The sequence below is a fragment of the Ziziphus jujuba genome, chromosome 5 (assembly GCF_031755915.1).
Source record: "Ziziphus jujuba cultivar Dongzao chromosome 5, ASM3175591v1".
Classification (NCBI taxonomy): domain Eukaryota; kingdom Viridiplantae; phylum Streptophyta; class Magnoliopsida; order Rosales; family Rhamnaceae; genus Ziziphus; species Ziziphus jujuba.
Genome location: NC_083383.1, coordinates 17,455,812 through 17,479,973, shown reverse-complemented (window position 1 = coordinate 17,479,973; position 24,162 = coordinate 17,455,812). Strand labels below are relative to the sequence as shown.

The 24,162-nt window shown below is 32.6% G+C and overlaps 1 protein-coding gene across 1 annotated transcript; it reads left to right on the top strand.

Annotated features, from left to right (window-relative positions):
• The first annotated feature begins 243 nt into the window (after positions 1–243).
• On the top strand, positions 244–8,821 carry LOC107421243 (CRC domain-containing protein TSO1). Its single transcript, XM_048476636.2, has 11 exons — positions 244–527; positions 1,700–1,854; positions 1,954–2,506; positions 2,629–2,784; positions 5,384–6,027; positions 6,112–6,183; positions 6,259–6,442; positions 6,520–6,618; positions 6,722–6,788; positions 7,093–7,276; positions 7,378–8,821. Exons 1-11 carry the CDS (start codon positions 456–458, stop codon positions 8,105–8,107), a joined length of 2,916 nt encoding a protein of 971 aa, XP_048332593.2. The 5' UTR covers positions 244–455; the 3' UTR covers positions 8,108–8,821.
• The last annotated feature ends 15,341 nt before the right edge of the window (positions 8,822–24,162 follow it).

The following is a 24,162-nucleotide window of genomic DNA, read 5'->3' as shown; positions in this document are numbered from 1 at the left end:
AAATGAGATTAAATTAGATTGTATTAGACTATTTCATCCTTTAGTAGGCTGGGGCTTCTCGTAATTTGAACCATTTGTAGAAATATGGGTTTGGGTCAAGCCCAGTACAATGGATTTCAGGTTGGACCTTATAAAAAATCCAGACCACGGCCCCGCCCACAAATTGACAAAAGGCAATAGCATTCTTTTCCCGCTCGGTTTTTAAATGCCCGCCCTTTCAGCCTACGTCTCTCTCTACCTCCCTCATTTTTGTTTGAGAGAAAAAATAATAATAATAAGAATAATAATAATACTTGAGAAAAGAAAAATAGAGGAATTATTATTTTTTTTCCTCACATTTTTCTCATCAATCAGTTTCAGGAGACTAGAGAGAGAGAGAGAGTGAAGAGGAGAGAGAAAGATGCAGAGAGAGATATGTAGGGCTAAGGTTGCGGTCAGAGTTAGGGTTTCACTCCATGGAATCTCCTAAAACTGATAAGATCATCACCTCCGCTGTTACTACTCCTTCAAATTCTCCTCAAGTTCAAGTAAGTATAATTTCCTCGATTTTTACCCTAATATACTTTTTCCATTTCTGATTATAGATTGTTGCATATACTTACTTTGGTCGCTTAGCTAGTTGTTGCCCTTTTTTACTACAAAGTTGTTTTTTATTATATATATATATATATAACAATTTTTTTGTGGTTGTAGATCTCTAATTTTCTTATATAATGGCTATTTGATTATATGAATTTTTTTTGTTATTTTTAGGGTGTTTGAATTGTAGGTTTGAGTGTGGTAAGTGTTGTTGGGCGGTCTAGTTAGGTCTTAGTGTTAATTTTGATAAGTTTAATTAGCATGTGCTATTTAAATTACAAGTGGGTAATATATGTGGCATTTACGTGGACTTTTGGGGTTTTCAATGTGTGGAAGTGTACCTAAAACATAAGTAATTGATAATTCAACCTTGAGGTAAGTAATTTGTAGTAGTGGATTTTGCATAAATGTGATTCTTGAATAAAGGAGTATACTGAAGAAAAGAATCCTATGTGGCAAGATTTAAAGACAGTTTGGGCAGGTCAGTTATAGATTTTAAGGTTCCTTGTGGGGTTCTTCCAAATATGGATTTTGCAATATGCTTTCCTCACAAAATTAGGGTTTAAAAATTAAAGGAAGTCACATTGTATTCGTATAATTTGCTAACAGCTTTCATTCCTTTCTTTGGGTTTAAAACTTGGTCAATACATTTCAATTTTGAATGTTCAAGATTTCTGTCCTCGAAATAAGGGAATAAATTCTTGAACCAAATCTGATACTGCTACGGTTGCCTGTTGAGTTGCATTTTTTGCCCTTTTAAAAATCAAATAGTAACTTGGTGTACATTTTGTTTTTAATGCTTTGCAAGAATATTGATCATTCTTTGCTTCGGCATTTCACTTTTGAAATTGGTCTAAATAATGGTTGTCCTTTGATACAAAGATTTATGGAGTCAAATTGATGCAATTATACTTCTGGTTACAAAATGGTAGAGAAAACTGATGGATAATCTTTCTAGTTCACGGAGTTTATATTAAATGATGGGAATCTTCTTATTGAGATGTTTCAATGGCTTCTCCTTCAAACCATTGCTCTGTTAGAAGGGCAACATCCTCACTTTTGTTAATGAAATGGGCATTAGTAATGAATCTCATCTTCACATTGTTTTTGTTGGATTCAGGAGTCCCCCTTTTCTAGCTATGTAAGCAATCTATCACCAATCAAGTCTGTCAAGGCTGCACATGTAGCACAAGGGTTTCCTGGACTTTCTTCTCCTCCTCTTGTGTTCACATCACCCCGTATAAATGTGCAACGTGAAGCAAGCTTTCTAAAGAGGTTTGGTCCCCTTGAAATGTAGTTCAGTTACTTTCAGATTCATTTTCTTATTTTCATGGTTTTGGTAATAATAACATGATAATTGTTAATTTTTATCAGGTCTCAGTACCCCCAATTATCTAGTGCAGAAGCAACTCAGAATGATAACAGGGACAAGAAATCTACTGATGGTCTAGTCTATTCTGAGGAATCTAGTAGCATATTGCAAAGGGGATTGATAACTGACTCCAAGAAGGATTTTGATGCTAAGGATTCTTTGCAAAGTGAGCCCCATAGTTCCTCAGGATGTATTGATGAGTATTTGGCTGACCCTGGGGAGGTGGATTGCTTGAATTCTACTTATTCAGTCTCTCCATGTTTGAAACAAATTGATGATACATCTAAACCATCAAATGACTTAAAGGAAACCATATTGACATGTGATAACAAGTCTGGACTTAGGGCAGATGCATCAACAGTAGTGGAGGAACATCTCGGTTTGTTGGAGGAAGCTAAGAAGGACATTCAAGGAAAGCCAACTTCTGATGCTAGGCCAAACATAGTTGACGAGGAGGAAAATGATGGGACATCTAGTGAATGCGCAAATATCAAATCTAGTTTGCATGTAGATCATGCTATTGATAAGCAAGATTGTCAACATTCACAGGTCAAGGTAAAAGCACCTGGCTTTGGCTTGAAAATGAAAAAAAATGAAAAAGAACAGAATAATGTGGTTTAATGAGCTAGAATTTTGTTGGACATTTTCTTTACAACTTATAAAATTTCATGTTGCAGGATAGAGGATGCAGCCATCAAGATGATTGTAATTGTACTTCTCAGCCTTTACCTGAGTCTCTGCAGAGTGTCGAGGCATACGAAGATTTTGGTGAAAATGAAAATGCTGGTGTCTCGAATGGACTAGTTGAGAATATGTTGTTTCATGGTCCTAAGGTACAATTTATTTAATTTGAATTTTAAACCACAAATTTTGTTTACTTATGCCTTCTTTCATTAATTATTATTAATCCTTTGCATCATATCTTTAGTTAATAGTTATCAGTTGAGTCTTACAAAGAAGTCTTATGGGTTTCTAATGGTTCTTTGCTGTTCTAGATATATGTTGCACGTTGACATCAATTATGAATTCTAATATGTGTATTTAAGTTGATGGAATTCATTCTTTTTTTATGGTAATGAGACCACACTGTTCAAGATATATTTTTCACATCAACTTTGGATTTGAATTCTAGTGTGTATGTCTGACATTGGATGGGGAATTTTGTTCATAGGTATCACTCAAGATTGAGTGACACATTCTAGAGAAATTTTCAATTTTTTTAGAATATGATTCCTTCAACTTCAAGGGATGGTTTCTATATATATCCAAGGAAAATGATGCAAAGTGATACTTTTTTTTCTCTACAAATTCATAAAGTATTTTCATTATCTTTTTAACTAGAGGTGTCAACCTTCATTGCGATGCAAGTGTGGCTTCTTTTGTTATTTTCATCCTTGAGGCATTATTCCTCTATTTAATATGTATGCATCTTTTCTTGGTAGATGACAAGGTTGAGTGACACAATGAATACATTTTTTTACTACTTCTTTGTTTCTTTGAGGAATGATTTCAATAAATATCAATCGAAAATAATGCTGACATGTGCCATAGATTCTTCAATTATATCTCTCATTAGCTTCCTTCTATTTGATTTTAGGGCTCATTTTGTGTACTGTATTTGCCGCATAAGCACTTGGAATTTTATTAAATAGCACTATACTGTGCTTGGCTACTCCCATACAGCTAATCCAACCTGACCATTTTAATCCTGCAAATGCTGTGTTATTCGTTCTAAGTACAAAATCAGGTTTAAGTTGCAAATTACTAACAAAGACCAAAAACAAAACCCAAACTTCACTTCAAGATCTTCTCTGTCTCCACTATGCCCAGCCACCCAACAGCTGCCAGAGAATCCTCTGTTGGCCATCGATCTTCTCTTTCTTCTCCACGATCAATTTTATATTAATTTCTTCAACATTTAATTGTTTTCCCTTTTACCTTTTGTATTTTTCCAACCAGTAACCCATTCATGATTCTTCTTCATTTTCTTGTTGCTCTGATCTTGTTGCAGCCATTGATAATCTAAAACTGTTCTCTTGTTTAATAAATAATATAATGTATTTAGATATAATTTTCTCTATTTTTGGTGCCTGCATGGAAGTAATTCATGTTGCCGATCTCCTCCACAAACCTGTTTTATATTAATTTTTCTTCAACATTTATTTATTTATTTTTTTTCTGTTTGATTTTTCCATCTAGTGACCCACTTGCAATTCTTCTTCATTTTTTTGTTGCTTTGATCATGGCCATTGTTAGTCTTAATGATATAGAATTGAAATCAGAATTTTGGTACTCCCACTAAACTCTTTTTTTTTTTTTTCTCGTTTTTAATAAATTAGTATTTTGTGTATGTAGATGTAGTTTTCTCTGATTGTTGGTGCTGGGTGGAAGTAATTCATTTTTTCCCCCAGTTTTTAGTTTAATAATATTCTTTATTTCTATTTTTTTATGTTTAATATAATTTTGAAAAATATTATTAACTTTTTCCTTATTTTAATATCATACAAATTTGAAATAAAAATCTCATAATAAATTAATAAATCTACATTCAAAATAATAAAAAATTTACATAATTTATAGAATTTTGCTATAAAGTGCGTACCTGGTGGATTATATGTGATTGAGATTGATCAAATCATAAAACCCATTATAACCGGTGGGTTACATGTAATTGACCAGACAATGCCCTTGATATGAGAGCATGCACACGTTTTATAACAAAACTATATATATATAATATAGTATATTTTAAAAATTTGTAGTGCAGTGTAATGTAATCCTGCACTAAACATCGTGAATATCTAATGCAATACTATACAATCCATCTACCAATATATATTTATATATATATACAATCCAATATAGTTTAATCCAATCTGGTACAATCGCTAGTACCATACAGGCTCATTCACAAGACAAGCCCTTATCCTTCATTACAATACAAGTAGGCCTTCTTTTCGTATTTTTTGTGCTTAAGGTGATATATTTTAAAAATTTATAGTGCAGTATAATATAATCCTGCACTAAACATTGTAAGTATCTAATGCAATACCATACAATCCTTCTACGAAATCCCAATACTATACAATCCAATATAGTTTAATTCAATCTGGTAAAATCCAATCCTGGCAGTGCCATGCAGTCCTGTTCACAAGATGAGCCCTTATCCTTCATTGCAATACAAGTGGGCCTTCTTTTCATATTTTTTGTTCTTAAGGTGTTATTCTTCCATGTGGGGTGCAGCTTTGTGTCTTTTCTTTGTAAATGACAAGATTATTGCTTTCTTATATAATGATGCCATAGATGGAAGGCCAAAAAGTAATTGTTTTTATTTTTTTGGAAGGGAAAAAAATGAAGTCTTACTTTTTGGTTGTCAAGTTCTGCTAGGGGTTTTTTCTTTTTGCAGTAGAATAATTGCATGAGTCTTTTTAGGCCAATCAAAACCAACGTGGTATACGTAGACGTTGCCTTCAGTTCGGAGAGGCCTCTTTGTATACTACTGGAGGCAGCAACAGTTATCCGGAGGCAGCAAGTGACACTAGTTCAAGATTAGCTGCCACCAATGCAGAGATTGAGAATGCTGAACCGTGTCGTGCAGACCTAAAAGCAACTTCTGGAAAAAGAAAGCTGGTTAAATTGACTGATTGCATTGCTCCCTCATTGCCTCCTCCATATTGTGGAAACTCTTCAACATTTTGCAAGCCATCAGGTATTGGTTTGCATCTAAATAGCATTGTCAATGCTGCATCAATGGGTCACGCTTCAACTGCAAGTATAAAATTAGAAGATCTTTATATGGGTGTCCAAGGAAAGAAACCCACATCTGTGAGTAGTCAAGTGATAGAGAAAACAAAAAGCTTCTCATCGTCATTAAGCAATGTTGAAAAAAACTCAGCTGGTGATGAGGAAGGGTGGTTTGAAACTAAGGCTTTCACAGCTGCAAGTTCTGCAACTACCGTGTCACCCAACAATCTTGAATTTGAATATCAAGTGGTTCAGGATGAGATAGAGAAACCCAACTTTCAAAAGGCTGATAGTTTTGAAGAGTATGACCAACCAAGCCCCACAAAGAAAAGGTTAGTACGTTTGCTGTTATAAATTTTTATTTTCTTAGTTGTTATATGTTTTAGCCAGGACTGTTGGGTTGTTATATTCTCCAGGAAGAAAACAAGTGCTACAGAAAGTGATGGTTGCAAGCGTTGCAACTGTAAGAAGACCAAATGCTTGAAACTGTAAGTTTCTCTACTTTTGTGTTTTAGATTTGCATTTGCATATTCATATTGTTTCCATATGCATTTTCTTTGCAGCTATTGCGATTGTTTTGCTGCCGGAATCTACTGTGCTGAACCTTGTGCTTGCCAAGGATGCTTTAACAGACCTGAATATGAGGATACAGTTCTTGAGACAAGGCAACAAATTGAATCCCGCAATCCACTTGCATTTGCTCCCAAGATTGTACAGCGTGTCACTGAATTTCCACCTAATAATGCGGTATTAGAGAACTTTTCAGCTTGTTTTTGTTATAATCTGTTTTGTTACCAACTTAACGAGGAATTGTCCCATGACAGGAAGATGGTAGTCGGATGACTCCATCCTCAGCAAGACACAAAAGGGGTTGTAATTGTAAAAAGTCGATGTGCCTGAAAAAGTATTGCGAATGCTATCAGGTTTTGTATTTTTGCTTTGACATTGTATGCCTTCCTATTTGTTATCTTTCTCCTTTCCAATACATTCTAATTGCTCAATTCTATTTTCATTGCTTTGAAAAAGGCTAATGTTGGGTGCTCAACTGGTTGTCGTTGTGATGGATGTAAAAATGTCTACGGCAGGAAGGAAGGTAGAAATCTAAACAAGAAGTTATATTTTGTCACTTTATGAAACAGATTCTAGTATCACTTGTCCTGTTACAGAGAAGAAGAATGTTTTTTCTTTGCCTATGCATAGTTTGTTTCTTGGAGGTTCTTTTTTTCTTAACTTAGCATGCCTTAGTAGATAGATATGTTGTACTATCTTTGATAATTTGTTAGGTAATTTATGGAAACATAATTTTGTAAATGTGTCTTCATATCCAAACATACAGCCAAAAAGTTGTCAATTTTTGCAACTTATGGTGGAATTTAATTTTCTTGTTGCTTCTATAGAATATATTGCTGTGGAACATGGGTTGGCTAAGGAAATGGTGAGCAATGCGGCTAGCAAGAAAAATTTGGAAGATGCATTTGATGGGAAGTTGGAAATGGTGCCAATCAAGAGAAATCCTATACATGCAGAGTTGCATGATGTGCATGACCTCACGCCACTAACACCAACATTTCAATACTCAGAGTAATGTTCTTTTATTTTAATTTCCCACCTTGATCTCAACTGCATAGATCGTACTGTGAACCTAAGTTCATTTGTTGATTGTTTCTTTACTTTCTTTGTAGCCATGGAAAGAATGTACCAAAATCTCGGTTTCTCTCTAAAAGATCACCTGAATCTGATCTCTTCATCTTATCCTCTTATGAAAAATCTTCACGATCTTCTACAAGAAATTTGGAGGACAATGACATTCTTTCAGGAAGAGATAAAGATTTATTAAATCTTGATTCTTGTGACTGGCAAGCGGATTATAACATTGGAACAATGGATCCAAATACACCAAGATGCGATACAGGCCCCAGTGTATGCCATCTCACTGCACCTTCAGATACTTCATCAACAGCCATGGCTTCATGCAGAGCAAGGGACTGGACAAATGTTTCAAAAGTTCAACGGTGCCCTGGAAGTGATAGCCTTTCATCTGGCAGTTCCCTTCGTTGGCGTAATTCACCCGTTACCCCTGTTACCAGAATAGTTGGGACCAAGTCTCTCCAGGGGCTTGAATCTGGTCGTGAAATTCATGACATTTTGCAAGATGACACACCTGAGATACTAAAAGACAGTTCAACTCCAATTAAGTCTGTGAAAGCAAGTTCCCCGAATAAGAAGCGGGTTTCTCCACCACATGGTCACATTCGTGAGCTTGGTTCGAGCTCTTCAGGGGCATTGAGAAGTGGCCGCAAGTTCATATTGAAGGCTGTGCCTTCCTTTCCTCCTCTCACCCCTTGCATTGATTCAAAAGGTAGTACCATTCAAGAAACAAGCAATCTTCAAGATAATAACAGCAACAAATGAGTATCCTGGACTTCAAGGTGAGTCCTCAATATTTTGCCCTCTTGCCATTAACAGTATGGTTCTGAAGTTAAATAGTTGATAATGATGATCTTTATTGGTTTCTAGCTTCAATATAATTCCCACAATCACTTTGGTGTGGGATTGTATTACTTGAGCTCTGACTATTGAAAACAGTGTTCTTCGGATTAAATTGCACCAGGTTTGACTGTTAAGACATTTTCGGGTAGCTTTAGTCCATATGCATGATGATAACATAATAAACTGATTGTGATAAATAGGTATTGAGAGGCCGCATTTTGTGAAAGATTATTGCAGAAAATGGGAAAGAGAGTAGCATCATCTTTTGTAGTTATCAATTTTTTTGTCCTCCTTTTTTTTCATTTTTTCACTTGTAGTATTTATTTAATGTTGAACTGAAATTTCAATTATTCAATTGAATTTCATCAACTATGGGGAAGGACTATTGAAGGTTGACACAATCTTATAGGACAAAGTTAAAAATCTTTACATTCCATAATAAATTTTCTGGAATGTTCTTCATTGACTTACCCAAATTACGGAATAATGTGGTTACATTGCTCTACTGCCTGCTTGATGGATATTTCATGGAGCTTGCTTGTCATTAGTTCCTCTGTTATGCATGTACCATGTGCTTTTTAAAATTCTCCTTGAAAGGTCCTTGGATTATTCAGTATAAATACATTTGAACTTGAAGTTATTGGGTCTCTAATTAGTTCCAATATTTTTAGTTATTGCACTTTTTCCTTCGGATTGTGGTTATTGTGTGTGCTAGCTTTGAGTTTGGACGAGCAAGCATGATGTGTATATTTGCTTGGTTCTCTTTCAATATCAGACTTTCAGCTGAAGAATTGCCATTTTTTGTTTCATGTTGAAGCTAAGGTTAATTTATGCTGATATCAGAAAATTGGGTTGTATGATCTGTTAGCGAGCATGTTTAAGGATCAATTTTTTCTAGTGTCATTTAGGTATGTAATTCAATGAGTTTCCTAAACATATAGTGAGAAATGTGGAAAAATATCTGAACAAGAAAAAGAAAATATGGTAGCCGACAGGTTGACTAAAGTGCATTTTATTTTTTTAAGATTTTTTTGGGGCAATGCTTCTTTTAGAGTTAAAACCATTTATTAAAAAAAAAGAAAAAAAAATACATATTTGATAACATGTTTGGAAAAAGAAAAAAAATTGTTTCTTTGGATGGGGAAAAAAAAAAAAGAAAATAGAAAAAAGAAAAGCATTTCTGGTGGTTTTAAAAAAGTGCAATTACACGAAGGTTGGTACTTTTTCAAAATGAAAAGTATTTAATGTTTTAATTTAAAAGCTTCCTATTTTTGTTTTGAAGCCCTTTTAAAAAAAAAAAAACAAAAAATCAGATACCTAATTACTTCTTTATGAACTGCTATCTGACATTACCTACCAAACAAGCTCTCAATCTTTTATTTATAGAAAAATGCTTTTCCTTACCATTGATGATCGGTTATTTACTAGGATTCATGTCAATTTGGCAATTTAAGTAATTGTTCAAAAGAATTTTTTCTAAATTAAGGTTTTTATTTATTATTATTATTATTTTTTTTTTTGAGATGCCAAATTAAGGTGTTAGAATAAAAAATGAATGCATTATTAAATGTTGTCAATTAAAAATTGCAATGTTAATAAAGATTTTATTAATAATTATTATCATTGATAATAAATAATAAAATTTTTATCAATATGTAACAAGATGGTCAATCTGGATAGCAACGCTTAAGTAGGAATTAAAAAACCTCTCAAACGAAAACAAATATGTTAGAATTCCAAAATAATTTTGGTAACATCAAACATTGACTATATATATATTTTTAATATACATATATAGTTAGATTTTTATGAGGATGGTGTGATAGTTTTGATATTAAGTATTTTTTTATTAACTTTTAAATTACATTAAATGTTAAAAATTAAAATTTAAAAATGGTTAAATGTAGATATAATGGTATACCAAAATTTTGTTTAGGAAAAATAAATTATGTTAGGATTTGATGATTAAGAAATTTGATTTTAAATTTTATTTTTGATATGATCTAAAAATTAAAAAAAAAATTATAATATTAATTCAAATATTAAACATATGATTTGAGCATGATTATATATACAATCTTGTTACAATGTATGCCAATCCAATACCATAAATGGCATTCCACCAATCTTTTGTCGATAATATACTCGAAAATCTAGTCTAATGTAGACAAAATAATAATAATAATAATAATCATAATAATAATAATAAATAATAAATAAAAAAATTGGTGGCGCACCTCTTATAGTGCGAGATTGATAGAGTTTTAGAAAAATTATATATATATATATATATACATAAAACTTTTTGTGCTGAAAGACAATTGTCCACAATAATCTTGGTTTCTATTGATCGTAATATTTTTTATTTTTCATATATATATATATATATATATATTTAAAACATACATTTGATGCTTGTTTGCAGTTTAGTGGCTTGATTGGCATGTTGAATTTACGGTAATGTAATTGAATGGATTATAACATTATATCACACTTCAGAAGCGATATTTCTTAAAAAAGATGGGAGCAAATTGAGATAAAAGTAGTTTTGTAAGTCATATGGAAACATAAGCGACAAAATAAGTATATAGAGAGAGAACCAGAGAACCAAAAAAAAAAAAAAAAAGAGATGAAAAATGGAATTGATCAATACAAAATAAAAACAATTCCCAATTTTAAATTTTGCTTTATATTCCAAATACAAGCACGTAAATATGTATATATATCTATATATATATATATATATATATATATAATGGTGAATTATAATTGAAATTCTTATGCCTTTTTGAAAGTTTTACACTGTATGTTGTATTATTGTTTTTATAAGAATTAAAAAATATATATGTATATGAAATCTGATTATCTGATTTGTATATTTTAATTAATTTGAAAAGTTTAAAAATATAGTTGCAAATTATATTTAAATTCTTATATGTTTTTGAAAGTTCTAGGATGTAAGTTGTATTATTTATTTACAAAAAACAAATATGGAAATAAAATCTGACTGAATATTTTCTTTTAATTTTGAAGAAGATCAAAAAATAATTGCAAAACTTTCAAATTCCAAAATTAATTATCTTGAACTGAAAGTTGCACAGCAATTTAGCCAGATACTCAACTTGGAAATAGAGAATTGGATCGGGCTCCAGATACCCAATTGGACTTGGAAGCCATGAACTATCTTATGAATGGGTTTTGAATAGGAGAATTTGGCCCAATATTCCTTTGGGGATGAGCTTAATAATATTTGTCCATTCATTTGCTATTATTTTTTTTCTACCCTTAAATATCTATTTTAACCTTAAAACAATAAAAACAAACAAAGAAAAAAAATCTACTTTTATAAAAAGAAAATAAAGTATATCAAGTAATTGTTTTTACAATAATACACAAAAATACTAAAAAACAAAACTTACCCTGAAAAAAACAAAGGAAGCTTCATTTCAGCACCCTTAAAAATACGAAGAAAAAACAAAAAAACAAAACTTCATCTTATCTCAGCACCCTTGAACGACTATCTCTGAGGTAATTGTTTTAATATTTTTATTTATTTGTTGCCATGGACCGGTGTAGGTTTGTTTTGGTGTAATTTTTTGCCTTGCCGTGACCGGTGTGGATTTGTTTTTGTGTTTATTTGTTGCCTTGCCGTGGACCTGTGTGGGTTTTTTTCTTCTGTGTTTATTTGTTGCCTTACCATTAAATACTTACAAATTTAGTACAATGTGATACATTGAAACTTTTGATTTGTGTTTGGAATCAGTTAAAATGTGGAATTTTTGAAGTTTATTTGAAATTTAGGTTTTTGTATGGAAGTGATTATAACAAGGTTTTAGGATAGATTGATATTGGATATCAGTAGGAAATGAAGAGAGGAAAAAAAGGGGACCGGTTTGGCCTTAAATGGTGGCCGGAGGTGGGAGAAATAACCGGGTTAAAAATCGAATCGGGACCCTCTGATGCTAGCTCCAAGTGCCATGAAAAAATATAAAAATCTGTTTTGATCATCGGTTTCAATTCGAGTAAACGTGCTCGGATTTTTGCTCTTCAAAACATGATTCCATAAAGGAAGTTTTGCATATGACTCTTCTGGCGTGCTCCACAAACCTGATAGTGCAGCTTCCTTAGCGGCCCATGCTTTGTTGTAGCTTATGTTTACTCCGTAATTAAAGCGAATATCATGCACGATATCTCGGGGTTTGTATTGCCATGAAATCCCATCAAATGTTGGCTGGATGATGTCTCCAATAACCTAACTTGTTGCTTGACGATGATCCCTTTTCATGATATCTAAAGAGCAAATATGCTCATCCTCAAAGGCCCTAATAATGAAGGCCTCTGTACTATTACCATGTAGCTTGGTAGCATGCAATCGCCACATGCAATTGTCGTTTACACATACAACCTGATATTGAACCCTATCTGACTTCTTGACCTTGAATTCAAAATTTCTCCTTAGTGCATAAAGACTAACCTTCTTCTGTAGCGCATTCTTACTCGAAAAGAGTTGGTTCATTTGAATGATTTCATGGGCATTGATAGATGAGAAGCGACGTTAACCCTATATTCAGCCATGGATGCGGTAGAATCCTGTCTAATGTCCAAATGGTTTTCGGCATAAGGAGAAGCAAGTACATCATCATTCACATTACTAATTGGACTATTACCATAAAGAGAATCACCATGTCAACTATCACCAGCTGAAAGTCACGAATATTGGGTCCAACAAATGTCACGTAACCCATCGTCACTACGATCAGTGTTGACCTCAACCTCAAATTGTTCATCTTTATCATAATCATGTCCACGATATTCATTCATATCATTAATGTCGAAGCACTCATTATCATGATCATGTTCCACAGATTGCACATTGTTTTCACAAATTTGATTTTCATAGAATCTAGGTTGAGTTTCCGGCACATGAAGTTCGGTCGTTGGGGACTGCATATCAGCATCAGAGGTACATATAGCTATCTCTGGAACTGCAAATAGTGGGGCAACAGTCATAAATCCTGAACTTGTAGGTATGCTATTCACAACACATCCAGCAGTATTAATACTCTGTGGAACCTTGGATAACACATCAACAATAAGTGGAGATCTGTCTTGAGGTCTATGTGAACTATACTCTTCTATAAAACTTTGTAGGTCTTCCTCATTTTCCACAACGTACGACTCACATTACAAACACACATGGTATATAAACTTGAAGATTAATTGATGTTGTGTAGAATCTAAGTTAAGAGCATTGTAGACAACATCTTCAAGTTCTGCCAATGTACAATTCCTTTTGATCCGTATCATCTTTGTTCTTTGACGTTGATATCTCCAAGTACCTTCAGAACATAAACTCCATGTTCCATCATAGAACAGTAGAACTGAAATTTGTGATATTGAGCACAAAGGGTTTACCAATTCAAAACATAAGAAGTATCTCCTTGTCACAAGCTTGTGGTAATTCGTGAAGTCGTATGACTAAAAATAATTGCAATCGTAGAATCTTTGCTGGAAGGTTTAACTATAATCTTGAAGCAAAAGTAATGAAAAAATACAAATGCATTTTCAGAAAATGAGTACAGAAAATAAGCCAAACAATTATGTTTAAATGTTGCATATTAACGCCTAGTAGAATAGCTACTCCTGACAGACATAGTGGATCTAGTAGAATAAGATGTCAAGTTTGTGGCACATGTGCTAAATCATAACATAACGTTAGCTTGAATGGATGCAATGTTGACATTTTGGTGTTTTGTGGATTATTTTGTTCACGATCATAAATATAGTTACATTTAGCATGTCATTCGTATATAATAACATTATCAAAGTGGACAAATTCGTTTAAGGTGTTTTGCTTTCAGAAAATGGAAAAATTAAATATTCCGATGGAACCGCCGTTAAATTTTCCAACAAGCAAGTGTTTCGTAATTACAAATGGACCGTATGTAACGAACAAAGGTTGTAATTTTCAAATGGAAATTTCCAAACCATTTATGGATTGTTTTACATAAAATCAAACCAACATAGAACTTGCACTTATATATCATGTCAAAACGTGACAAACAATGTATCCAATATAAGGGAAAAATATATACAAATATGTATATATATTTATATATATATATATACACACACCAAAAAATCTTTAACTCTGATCTGCACAAACGTACACTTTAATTACACGCTTTTGAAGTCTATGGGCTCCACAATGAAGATTTTTAGTCTTGTTGTTATCACAAAAGGTTGGGGGTATGCAGGGAGACTGAACTGAATTGAAGGTGGTATTGTGTTTTCTGCAATGGTTGGTCAGTGCGAAGAAAGGTGAAAGGTACGTAACCAACAAAAGAGAAAGAGAGAGGGAGACACATAGGATTCATTGAATGTGGTAGCAGGGAGAGTCAGAGAGAGGGATAGAAGTTAATGAGGGTAGATGAGAAATGGGAGATGGTAAAAAGAATTTGTTTAAATATTTTCCACTTTTTTCGACAGTTAATGAGAAATGAGGGTAGATGAGAAATGGGAGACTGTTCCATTTATTCTACACTTTCATATCCATTTATTTAAATATTTTCCACAAGTGCACAATTAATTCCCTCCTGACAACTCTCATTTGGACATACTGCCATGGAGCCGCATTTTAAAAGTGATTGGAAGAAGCTTTCAAGCTGAGAATAGTCTACAATCTAAAACTAACTACATTTCATGCATACCGTTCAAATAAGTTCAAATGGTCAGAAACTAGAGAGCCAATATTTGAGAACTCAATTACCATCCATTTAAATTCTCATCTTTCTTATTTATTGCTTTTCCACTTCTCAAATAATATGGAGATTTAATAATAAAATTGGGTCCTTACACTTCATCATGACACGAGAATCATGCACAAAAACTAAAAACTAAATCTGAATTAGCAAGAGAAAAATGTACAAGTGTTTTATGAATAAAAACTAAAGAATATTACAGCTCTTACAAAAGGCTCTGTTGGTATCAATCCCAATTTGACCCAAAGTTCCCCATCAATGTCGAATTCTCAAACACAAACTGGCACCATAATTGGTATAATGCCAAACTTTAGTGACAGCATTAAAAGCATACAGGGCACCTCCACTAAAACGGAGACCGATTTGATATCTGGATGAATTTGATACCTAGATGAAATCAAAAGAAATATCTACAGTTAGTTACAATATTTAGCATACAAGTTTCAAAGAAAATAATTAAATACCTAGAGTATCCATAAAGAAGTATAAAGGTTCAAATCTAACAATTGAGGCAATAGCTCATATCCAGTAATATCCCTTGCTCTCTATAAATTGTATAGAACCAAAATCCAATCTCATAGACTGATTTGCTAAAGGATGCCTAAATCTCCAAAACAGCAAAAAACACCAATTTCAATGAATACATTGAGTAGATGGCCAACCTTCAACAAATATTAATCCAGACTACCAGAAAAATATAAATATAAAAAAAAAAGACACTCAAGTTATTTTTAATTTTTTTTCAAGGATAAAATAGGTATGAGAGGGTAGATAAACAAATTTTGAAAGGAAGAAGGTATATTTCATTAACATATACATATCAACACAACGGGGGGTATTTTTAATTAAAGCTTTCAAAATAGAGGCATTCACCCAAATTCGTTTCAAAAAATAATATCTAATTTCATACATCTTCAAGAACTAAAAGAGTTAGAAAAATATGCTAAAAGGATGTTCGCAAATACATTCTATGAAGATCCTAAAGGCAAGACAAATAACATAAGATATAATTAAAAGTAACACAGGAAACATTTCCATGTCAAGTAACACATTCAAACTTATAAACATGTCAAATTCAAATAACAGTGCAAAAATTCCATCACTGGCATGGAAAATGCTATAAATGTTGGAAGCTATATATGAATGAGTATAATGAAGGAAAAAACACTCACAAATAAAATACACACTTACCATGAAATAAAGGAATGGAAACAGAGATGCTATTGGCAGCACTGCAAACAAATCAAGAAAGACAGTTAGTCATAAACAATTAATATGCTGAGAAAATTATATGGATCATAGATCATACAAGTGGTCCTGGATTTGTGTGATTCAAGTAAGAAATGAAGAAGAGATCATTTCTTAAACAAATTCTATAAAAACATGGTATAAATAATATTGATCTAAGTAAAAAGTACCAAATGACAAAAAATATCAATGTGATGCACAACTGAATTCTGTTTGGAAAGGAAAACAAAAGGCAATAATAAATGTCTAATCTATTTACAGATAAAATAAAATAACTTGAAAAAAAAAAAAAGAAGGATGAAGAAGAAGAAGAAGAAGAAACAAGACTATAAGTCAGACTTCAAAAAGGTTAACAAAACTGAATTAAAGTTAAAGATGTTTATTGGATCTTCATTCAATCCTACTTCAAAGCATGTCTATAAAAAACAGAGTGTCCAGAAGAAGGAAGAATGTGAAAATGTTTTCCATCAAATTCTTTTGCTACTTCCTTGTCAACCTTTGCCAACCTTACAAAGTGCAGCATCAAATTCATCCACCAGTAATCTAACAAGTACAAAACATGTAGCAGAGAACAAAATACACATCATAGATGCAACAAATCAAACAAAACATCAACATGATCAACATTCAACAATGCTTTGGAATGCCAAAAACCAAAAATTAATAAAAATAAATAAACAACAAATAGTAGATGAATAAGAAAAAGCATACCATTACACAACACAACAATCCAAATAAAAAGAAGGTCTCAAATTGGTAAACCACATTGTATCTCTTTATACTGTTCCACTTTACAACCTAGGCAATTCTCATAGTAAACCACATTCTTCAGCAGCCTCTCTCTACTCTCTTCCACCAACTTTTTTTTTTTTTTAACTTACTTCTTGGGTTTTCAATACTCTCATAGATTTCTCGTTTATATTGAGAGATTGAAATGAATGAAACTCTATTATTGCTTCACCATTAAATGGATTTTAGTAAAGCATCGACTAAGCATAGCCAATGAAACATGGCATACAAACACAGATACACCTTGCTTGTCCTTTATTAAGTTCCAACTTATCAGATGAAACTATAACAAATAACATGTGGTTCTAACTCCTAACAATGTATATAAACTTATTTGTCTTTTTTTTTTTTTTCTCCCATCTTTGTCTATTCTAGAATGTCATATCTAGTAAAAAAAATATATATATACATATATATATATATATATATACATATATATATATATATATATACATATATATATACCAATAATAATGATAGATATTAAACACATTTTTCATTTCGTCTTTAACTATCATCATTCAATGCGTCAGCCAATCATAATTTATATAGAACTGGTGGCAGATAAGCAATGGCACCAGGCAACTAAGTAAAGCAAAGACATACATTAAATAAGTATCACATGCAACTACATAAAGTAATAAATTAAATAAGTATCACATGCAAAACCGTGACCAATGAACAGTCGAAGTTTTACCCTTATTTTGCAAGAGCTCATTTGTTCTATCTATGGAGAAACCACAAACATTACTTAAATTTAATAGCATTTAGCTACCATTTTTAGAGCTGTCAAGGAAGAAGATTCATACAAATCTAAAAGACCCAAGTATCCATGCAAAACAACGTATACCTAAATGCAGATAAAAATTGACACTACAATATGCATCATATTTGCAATACCAAATGCAAATTATCAAACATGTAGGAACCTTAAGGGCAATAGATTTTGCATCATAATTAGATGCATAACCATAAGCAACTAACCATCATTACTTAATCAATTTTTCATACCAACCACAAATTTCCAATAAATGGACAAAATTATTCTAAATTTCATAAAATGTTTTAGAACCTTTAGCATATATATTGAAACATTCCTTACATAATTGCCAATGAAGAGTTCACTTAATATTCAATTTCATTTCTGCCTTGTCATTTTCCAAATAGACCTTTCAACAAAATACCAAACAAATTTTGGGTTCTTATTCAACACATATTCCGTTCGTTAGCCTAAAGCCACTTAAAAAAATGATTAGATAACCTTCTGGACCTTGATTTCAATGGAATAGGGTAAGCCATAAGTCTCAATAGCTCTAGAATTGTCCATGACCCTCCAAATAGAAATTTGAAACATCCATCTTTCAGACCAACTATTCAAAAGGCAATATTTTCTTTTTTGGAGTGGGGGAACCTATTACAGACCCCCAACTTTAACCAGTTTAGCAATCAAGCTCAATAGTAAAAAATGAACTCTTGTCCTAATAAAGTTAAAATTACTTTTACATATATATATATATATACATATATATTAATGAACAACAGGCAACAAACAACAAAAACCAAATGCAACCCCTAAATCACCATAGGAGACGCTTTTGATGAGTGAGAAATAAGAGATACGAGAATCTAAACCTTTTGGTCGTTGTCTTCTCTCTTGAGATAGAAGAAGAACTCCATGTAAAGTGAACAACAAACCCAATTCCAAAAACTCCAACAGTTTCATTCACATAAAGCAATTTACAATTAGGATTTTCTGTTTCCTTCGACATAAAAACAGAAAGAAAACCTTGGAAGACTCTGATTGATAGGCAAACCAATCTAAAGCTTTCACACTGGAAGGCACAGCGACCTGTAGAAATCCTCATAGAATCACATATGAAGTGAAAATCAAACAAAACGACATAGTATCAAAATAGCAAAGTCTTACGGAATTTTCCAGTACCTGAAACCGAAAGAACCCACTGGAGGTAGAAGGAGGATTCAGTTTCAACTTCCCCACAGCATCTTTGATACTCTCTAATCCCTTCTCAAGCGTCAATGCCGGGGGTAGAGTACGTGTAATGCAAGTCTCCACCACAAAATCCCCATCCTCCATTCCTAAATCCTTGCCGATTTCCATTATCGAACCGTTAAATCGCACAGAACACTATCGAAAACAAAAATTACAAAAGCATAAGGAAAAAAATTACAGAAATAGCAAAAACAAAACATAACCCTAATTTTGATTCCAACTTATGCCAAAATTAATCAGGAAAAAAAAAAAACCCAACAACTGTTTAAAAAAAAACCTTAGAAACCACTCAAATTGAAAAGTCAAGGGAAAAATGAAGCAAACAGACCAAGAATTTTATCACAGATGCCAAGTGAAACAGCAAGCTTGGGCATCTGCTTCCACCATGCAGCACCACCCTTGAGCTTCGTATACAAATCCACCTCCTCCTTTTTCACAATATCCTAATTTCGAATTCCAAACCATCAATTTCTTTGTATGGAATTTTGGTGACCGGAGAGACAAAACAGGGCTGTTTGGTAAAAGGGCAACTAGGTGAAGAAAGCTTAATGAATGAGAAGAGATGAGCCAGCTTTAGGGTAGGGTGATGAAGGAGAAGAGAACAATCAGGTGAAGAAAAGAAAGAAATAACATAAAAAAAAAAAGTAAAAATATTTAATTTGGATATAAGGGTATTTTGGGATTATTAAAAATTGAAAAGGTAGAGAAAAAAAAAAGATACCAAATGAAAGGGTAAAAATAGTGAAGCTCATCCCTATGAGGGCATTGGGCCAAATTCCCCTTTTGAATATTGGAACAAAACAAAGGCTGGTTGACTGGGTCAAAAACCGTATTGTATTTAGCACCCCTCTTTCCGTATAATGAATAGATAGGGAATTAACGAAGTAGACAGTGATGTGGCAATATTTATTGAGAAAGTATATTGAGAAAGTATAGAGAACTAGGAAAGAATAACATGAGATAGAATTTATACATGAAATGGTTATCTATTTTGCGCTTGTTAGTGGGCCAAGAATTTTTTTTATTTTTGTTTTTAATAGGAGAAATATTCTCATACAGTTGCTGCCCTAATTTTTTAGTTATAGTGTGCAACTCCGAAAGTAATAATTGAGTTCTAACATATATATTTGTCTTGAAATTAATTACCTTGAGTTTATAATGATTTTAGACAAATTGCCTCGAGTGCCTGAGGGCTTTAGACAAGTGGAATATATGAGAGCTTTTAATAGATCACTTCTAATATATGAGGGCTTCAAATAGGTCGTCTCAAGTGCATAAAGGCTTGGGTTGCATTTGATATATTTATCTTGAGAATAATTACCTTGAGTTTATAATTATTTTGGACAAATTGCTTGGAGTGTTGAGGGCTTTAGATGAGTGGAATACGTGAGAGCTTTGTATAGATCACTTCAAATATATGAGGGCTTTAAATAGGTTTTCTCAAGTGCATAAGAGCTTTGTATAAATTGCCTTAAATATATGAGGGCTTGGGTTGCCTTAAATGTATGAGGGCTTTGTGTAGATTGTCTCCAATATATGAGAGTTTAGGTTGCCTCACATACATGAAGGCTTCATATAGATTGCCTTGATTATATAAGGGTTTGAGTTGTCTCAAATGCATGAGGGCTTGATTTTGCCATGTGAATCTGTCATTTTGAATGAAATATCCATTTTATTTGGCTTCAATTACCCTTAGAGAGCATGAAGGCTTGATTTTGCATTGTGAATATGCAGGGGAGGAACTAGGAAAATTAACTTGGGGGGCATAATGCAGAAGGAAGACAAAATTTTAAACAAATAAATTGTATGTGAGATTAAATCAAAATCAAAATTTTAAATGTAAATGAGAAAACAAATAAATAAAAAACTCTAAAAAGCTATATTGATAAATAAAATTATACTTATTCATCTTGATTTATAAATCATAAGTTAAAAAAACAAAAAAAAAAGGCATAAATTATTAGTTGTCTTTTTATATATTTAAAATTTATATGAAATTCATTCTATTTATGGTAAAAACAATTGATATTTGAATTAAAAGCTTTATGATAACAATTTCATATTTTATAATTTTATATATAACAACTATTGATTACATAAAAATCAATAATGGTATCTTAATTGTGGGGGAGGGGGGAGGGAGGTGGGTTTAAATTTTTTTTAAGCAACTTTAAAAAGGTAGGATATTAATTTGGGAGAGAATGGGGGCCATGCCCCCTGCAGGCTTGTATTTGGCTCCACCCCAATGAATATGTGCTTTTGAACAAAATATCCATCTTATTGGACTTTGATTGCCTTAAGTGCAACTATGGGCCATTTTTATTTTTTTTAGTGACCTTCATCGGAGTAATGCTCATAAAGCTCCATATAATTTGAGAATGATATCTAGCTGAAGATATAAATTTAACCAATTAAGGAATTCAGTTATTTGCATTTTTTTTTTCAGAAATTCTTAATAAAATGTCATAAATGCACAAAATTCCAAAGGTCATTCCGTACTCCTGATAAATAAGCTTAAAACAGCATAAGTTTTTGTAGAATACTACATAAATATTACTGTATTTAGAGATTGCAGACAAATATAGCCAAACACTGAGTAACAGAGAATTATGCTTGAAATATAGAAGAATATTATAAATCTTCTTGAATACCAGGTGTTATGCCTAAACTACCATGAGTCTTCTAGAATGCTTAGATAAATATGCCCGAAAGAATACCAAATAAGCATGCCCAAAATACCATAGTTCTTTTAGAATACCAGATAAATGTGTTCGAAATACCATGGATCTTCCAGAATGCTAAATAAATATGCCTGAAATACCATGGATTTTAAAATACCAAATAAATTTGCCTGGAATTCTACGAGTCTTCTAAAATACCAAATAAATATGTCCAAAATACTACGACTCTTCCAAAATATCAGGTAAATATGCCCAACATGCTACGGCCCTTTTTAGAATATTAGATTAATTGTCCAAAGTACAGAATAATCAATAAATATGTCAAAAATATTTCATAACAAATAAATATACTCCATACGTGTAATTGCAAGTAAGGCAAATATATATGCTCGAAAATCTCATTGCCAATAAAGGAGATAAGTATGCTCTAAACATATGTGATAACGGATGAATATGCTTTAAACAGGCAGTGGCAGACAAGCAAACAAACATGGTCTAAACATGCAACAGCAAATAAAGCAAATAAATATACTGGAAACATGTGACAGTAGATAAGTATGCTCCAAACATGTGATCACAGATAAAACAGATAAATATGTTCTAAACATGTGATGGCAGATAATATGCTAAACATGTAATGGAAGATAAAGCAGACAAACAAGCTCTAAACATATGATAGCAGATAAAGTAGATAAATATGTTTGAAATATCGTATAGGTCTTTTAGAATATAATTTTGAAGTTTAGCTCGTATCTTGCAACAATGATTAGCTTTGATTTGGTTTGGATTTATGAGTATAATTGTATAGCTCATCTCTGTTAGAGAATCATGGCAACGTTTTAGCCATAAACAAGCCAAACCCAAGACCAAGCTAAATGCCTTGGCCGAGAAGCAACCTTCTTATTTTGCTTTGTATTTTGTTTTGGTAGTTGATTAAATCTTTTTGTTGTTTTCTAAGCTTATTAAGTTGGTGCACAAAGACACCAAAATGTGTTATTTGATATGTATTAGCCAAATTAGAGGTTAGGAAAATGAATGCACCTTGATGACATGGAAAGCACCTTGGTGACCAAGATGGTGACATGGAAGCTACTTGGTGACATGGAACCAAACCATTTGGCCTCTCTCTCATCCAATGTATGGAAGGAAATGTGTCATCATGCATGAGGACTACTTCACATAAAGTACCTAATGAGGTAGCAACACTTGTCAACAAACCATGAAGCATGTGGCAAAGCTACTTTACACATGTGTTTTACTTCAACATGAAGGACTTGTTTTGTATTGGTGTTTAGAACCAGCAATGGTGTGCTTTCACACCTATTTTGTATGCTATAAGTGTCTACTACATCTAAATGAATATAGAGTTGAATGTTTTGGAAAAAATACCTTAGTTTCCATTTTGAAACCAAGAGAAACACAAACCGGCCAAAACTGGAAAATTTTCCAGCAGCTTAACCAAAGCAAGCCGAGAACACCTAAAACTCCAAATCAATTTCCAAACCTTTCAAAACCTTGTTTCTTTTAGATTAACCTTGCCCTAATCCTTTCAATCTCGGGCTTTATGTGACAAGTTGGTATAGTGAAAATGGTGTTAAAAAGTAAAATAATAATTATAATGATAGTTTGTAATTTCATTGGCAAAGTCGGCAATTTAAGAAAAGTTTGTAAGTGAATGCTTAACATAGAAGGAAGCCTATCATTGGCTACAAAAGGTTGCAAGTTGCCACATGTAAGGTAGGCCTTATATGTATTGAGTAGGGAGTTGATAAGTTAACACATGTTAACTGATGTGTTAGAAATCAAGGCATGCTTATGAGGTGGTGGGATTGTTAACTTGAATTAGGAAGCTTCTTGATGTTATTTTGGACCACCAATGTAGAGTTTGGACCACCAATGTAAGCCTATAAATAGGCTATGTCTACTCCATATTAAAAAGCCTGTTTAAGTGTTTTTTTACCCATTTCTTCTTTAACTCTCGGTCTCTCCTCTCTTTTGTAATATCAATTAAATTAGCTAATTTATTTTCAAAACAGCCAAGCCTCCATTTCATTTTTTCAATAGTTTCTGCTATTATCCAACAAAATTTGGCATTAGAGCCTAGTTCTTGCCACTCTATAAAATATCCATGGCAACTAATAACCAACCAACTTTTAGTTATGCCCAAAATCTAATTCCCATCTCTACTGGTGAAAGTTACGATTTTTGGTGCATCTAAATGAAAACTCGTTTTATCTTAAGATTTGTGGGATCATAGTCTTGGACAAAAGTAGCAAAGAAAGAGTACAAGCAAAATATCCAAAGAGATGCACGAGCATTGCTTTTCATTCAACAAGGGATAAGCAAAAGTATCTTCCCTAAAATATCAAATGTAACAAAATCTAAAGCTGCATGGGAAATTCTAAAACAACAATTTGGAGGCCATGAAAAGGTAATCTCTATTAAACTTCAAATTCTTTGGAGAGAATTTGATAATTTAGCAATGAA

Bases quoted from the DNA above. Each gene is read 5' to 3' on its own strand.
- LOC107421243 (XM_048476636.2), top strand. From the start codon at position 456: ATGGAATCTCCTAAAACTGATAAGATCATCACCTCCGCTGTTACTACT. The intron at 6,619-6,721 runs GTTTTGTATTTT...GCTTTGAAAAAG, and splicing joins AGTATTGCGAATGCTATCAG to GCTAATGTTGGGTGCTCAAC. The intron at 6,789-7,092 runs GTAGAAATCTAA...TTGCTTCTATAG, and splicing joins TGTCTACGGCAGGAAGGAAG to AATATATTGCTGTGGAACAT.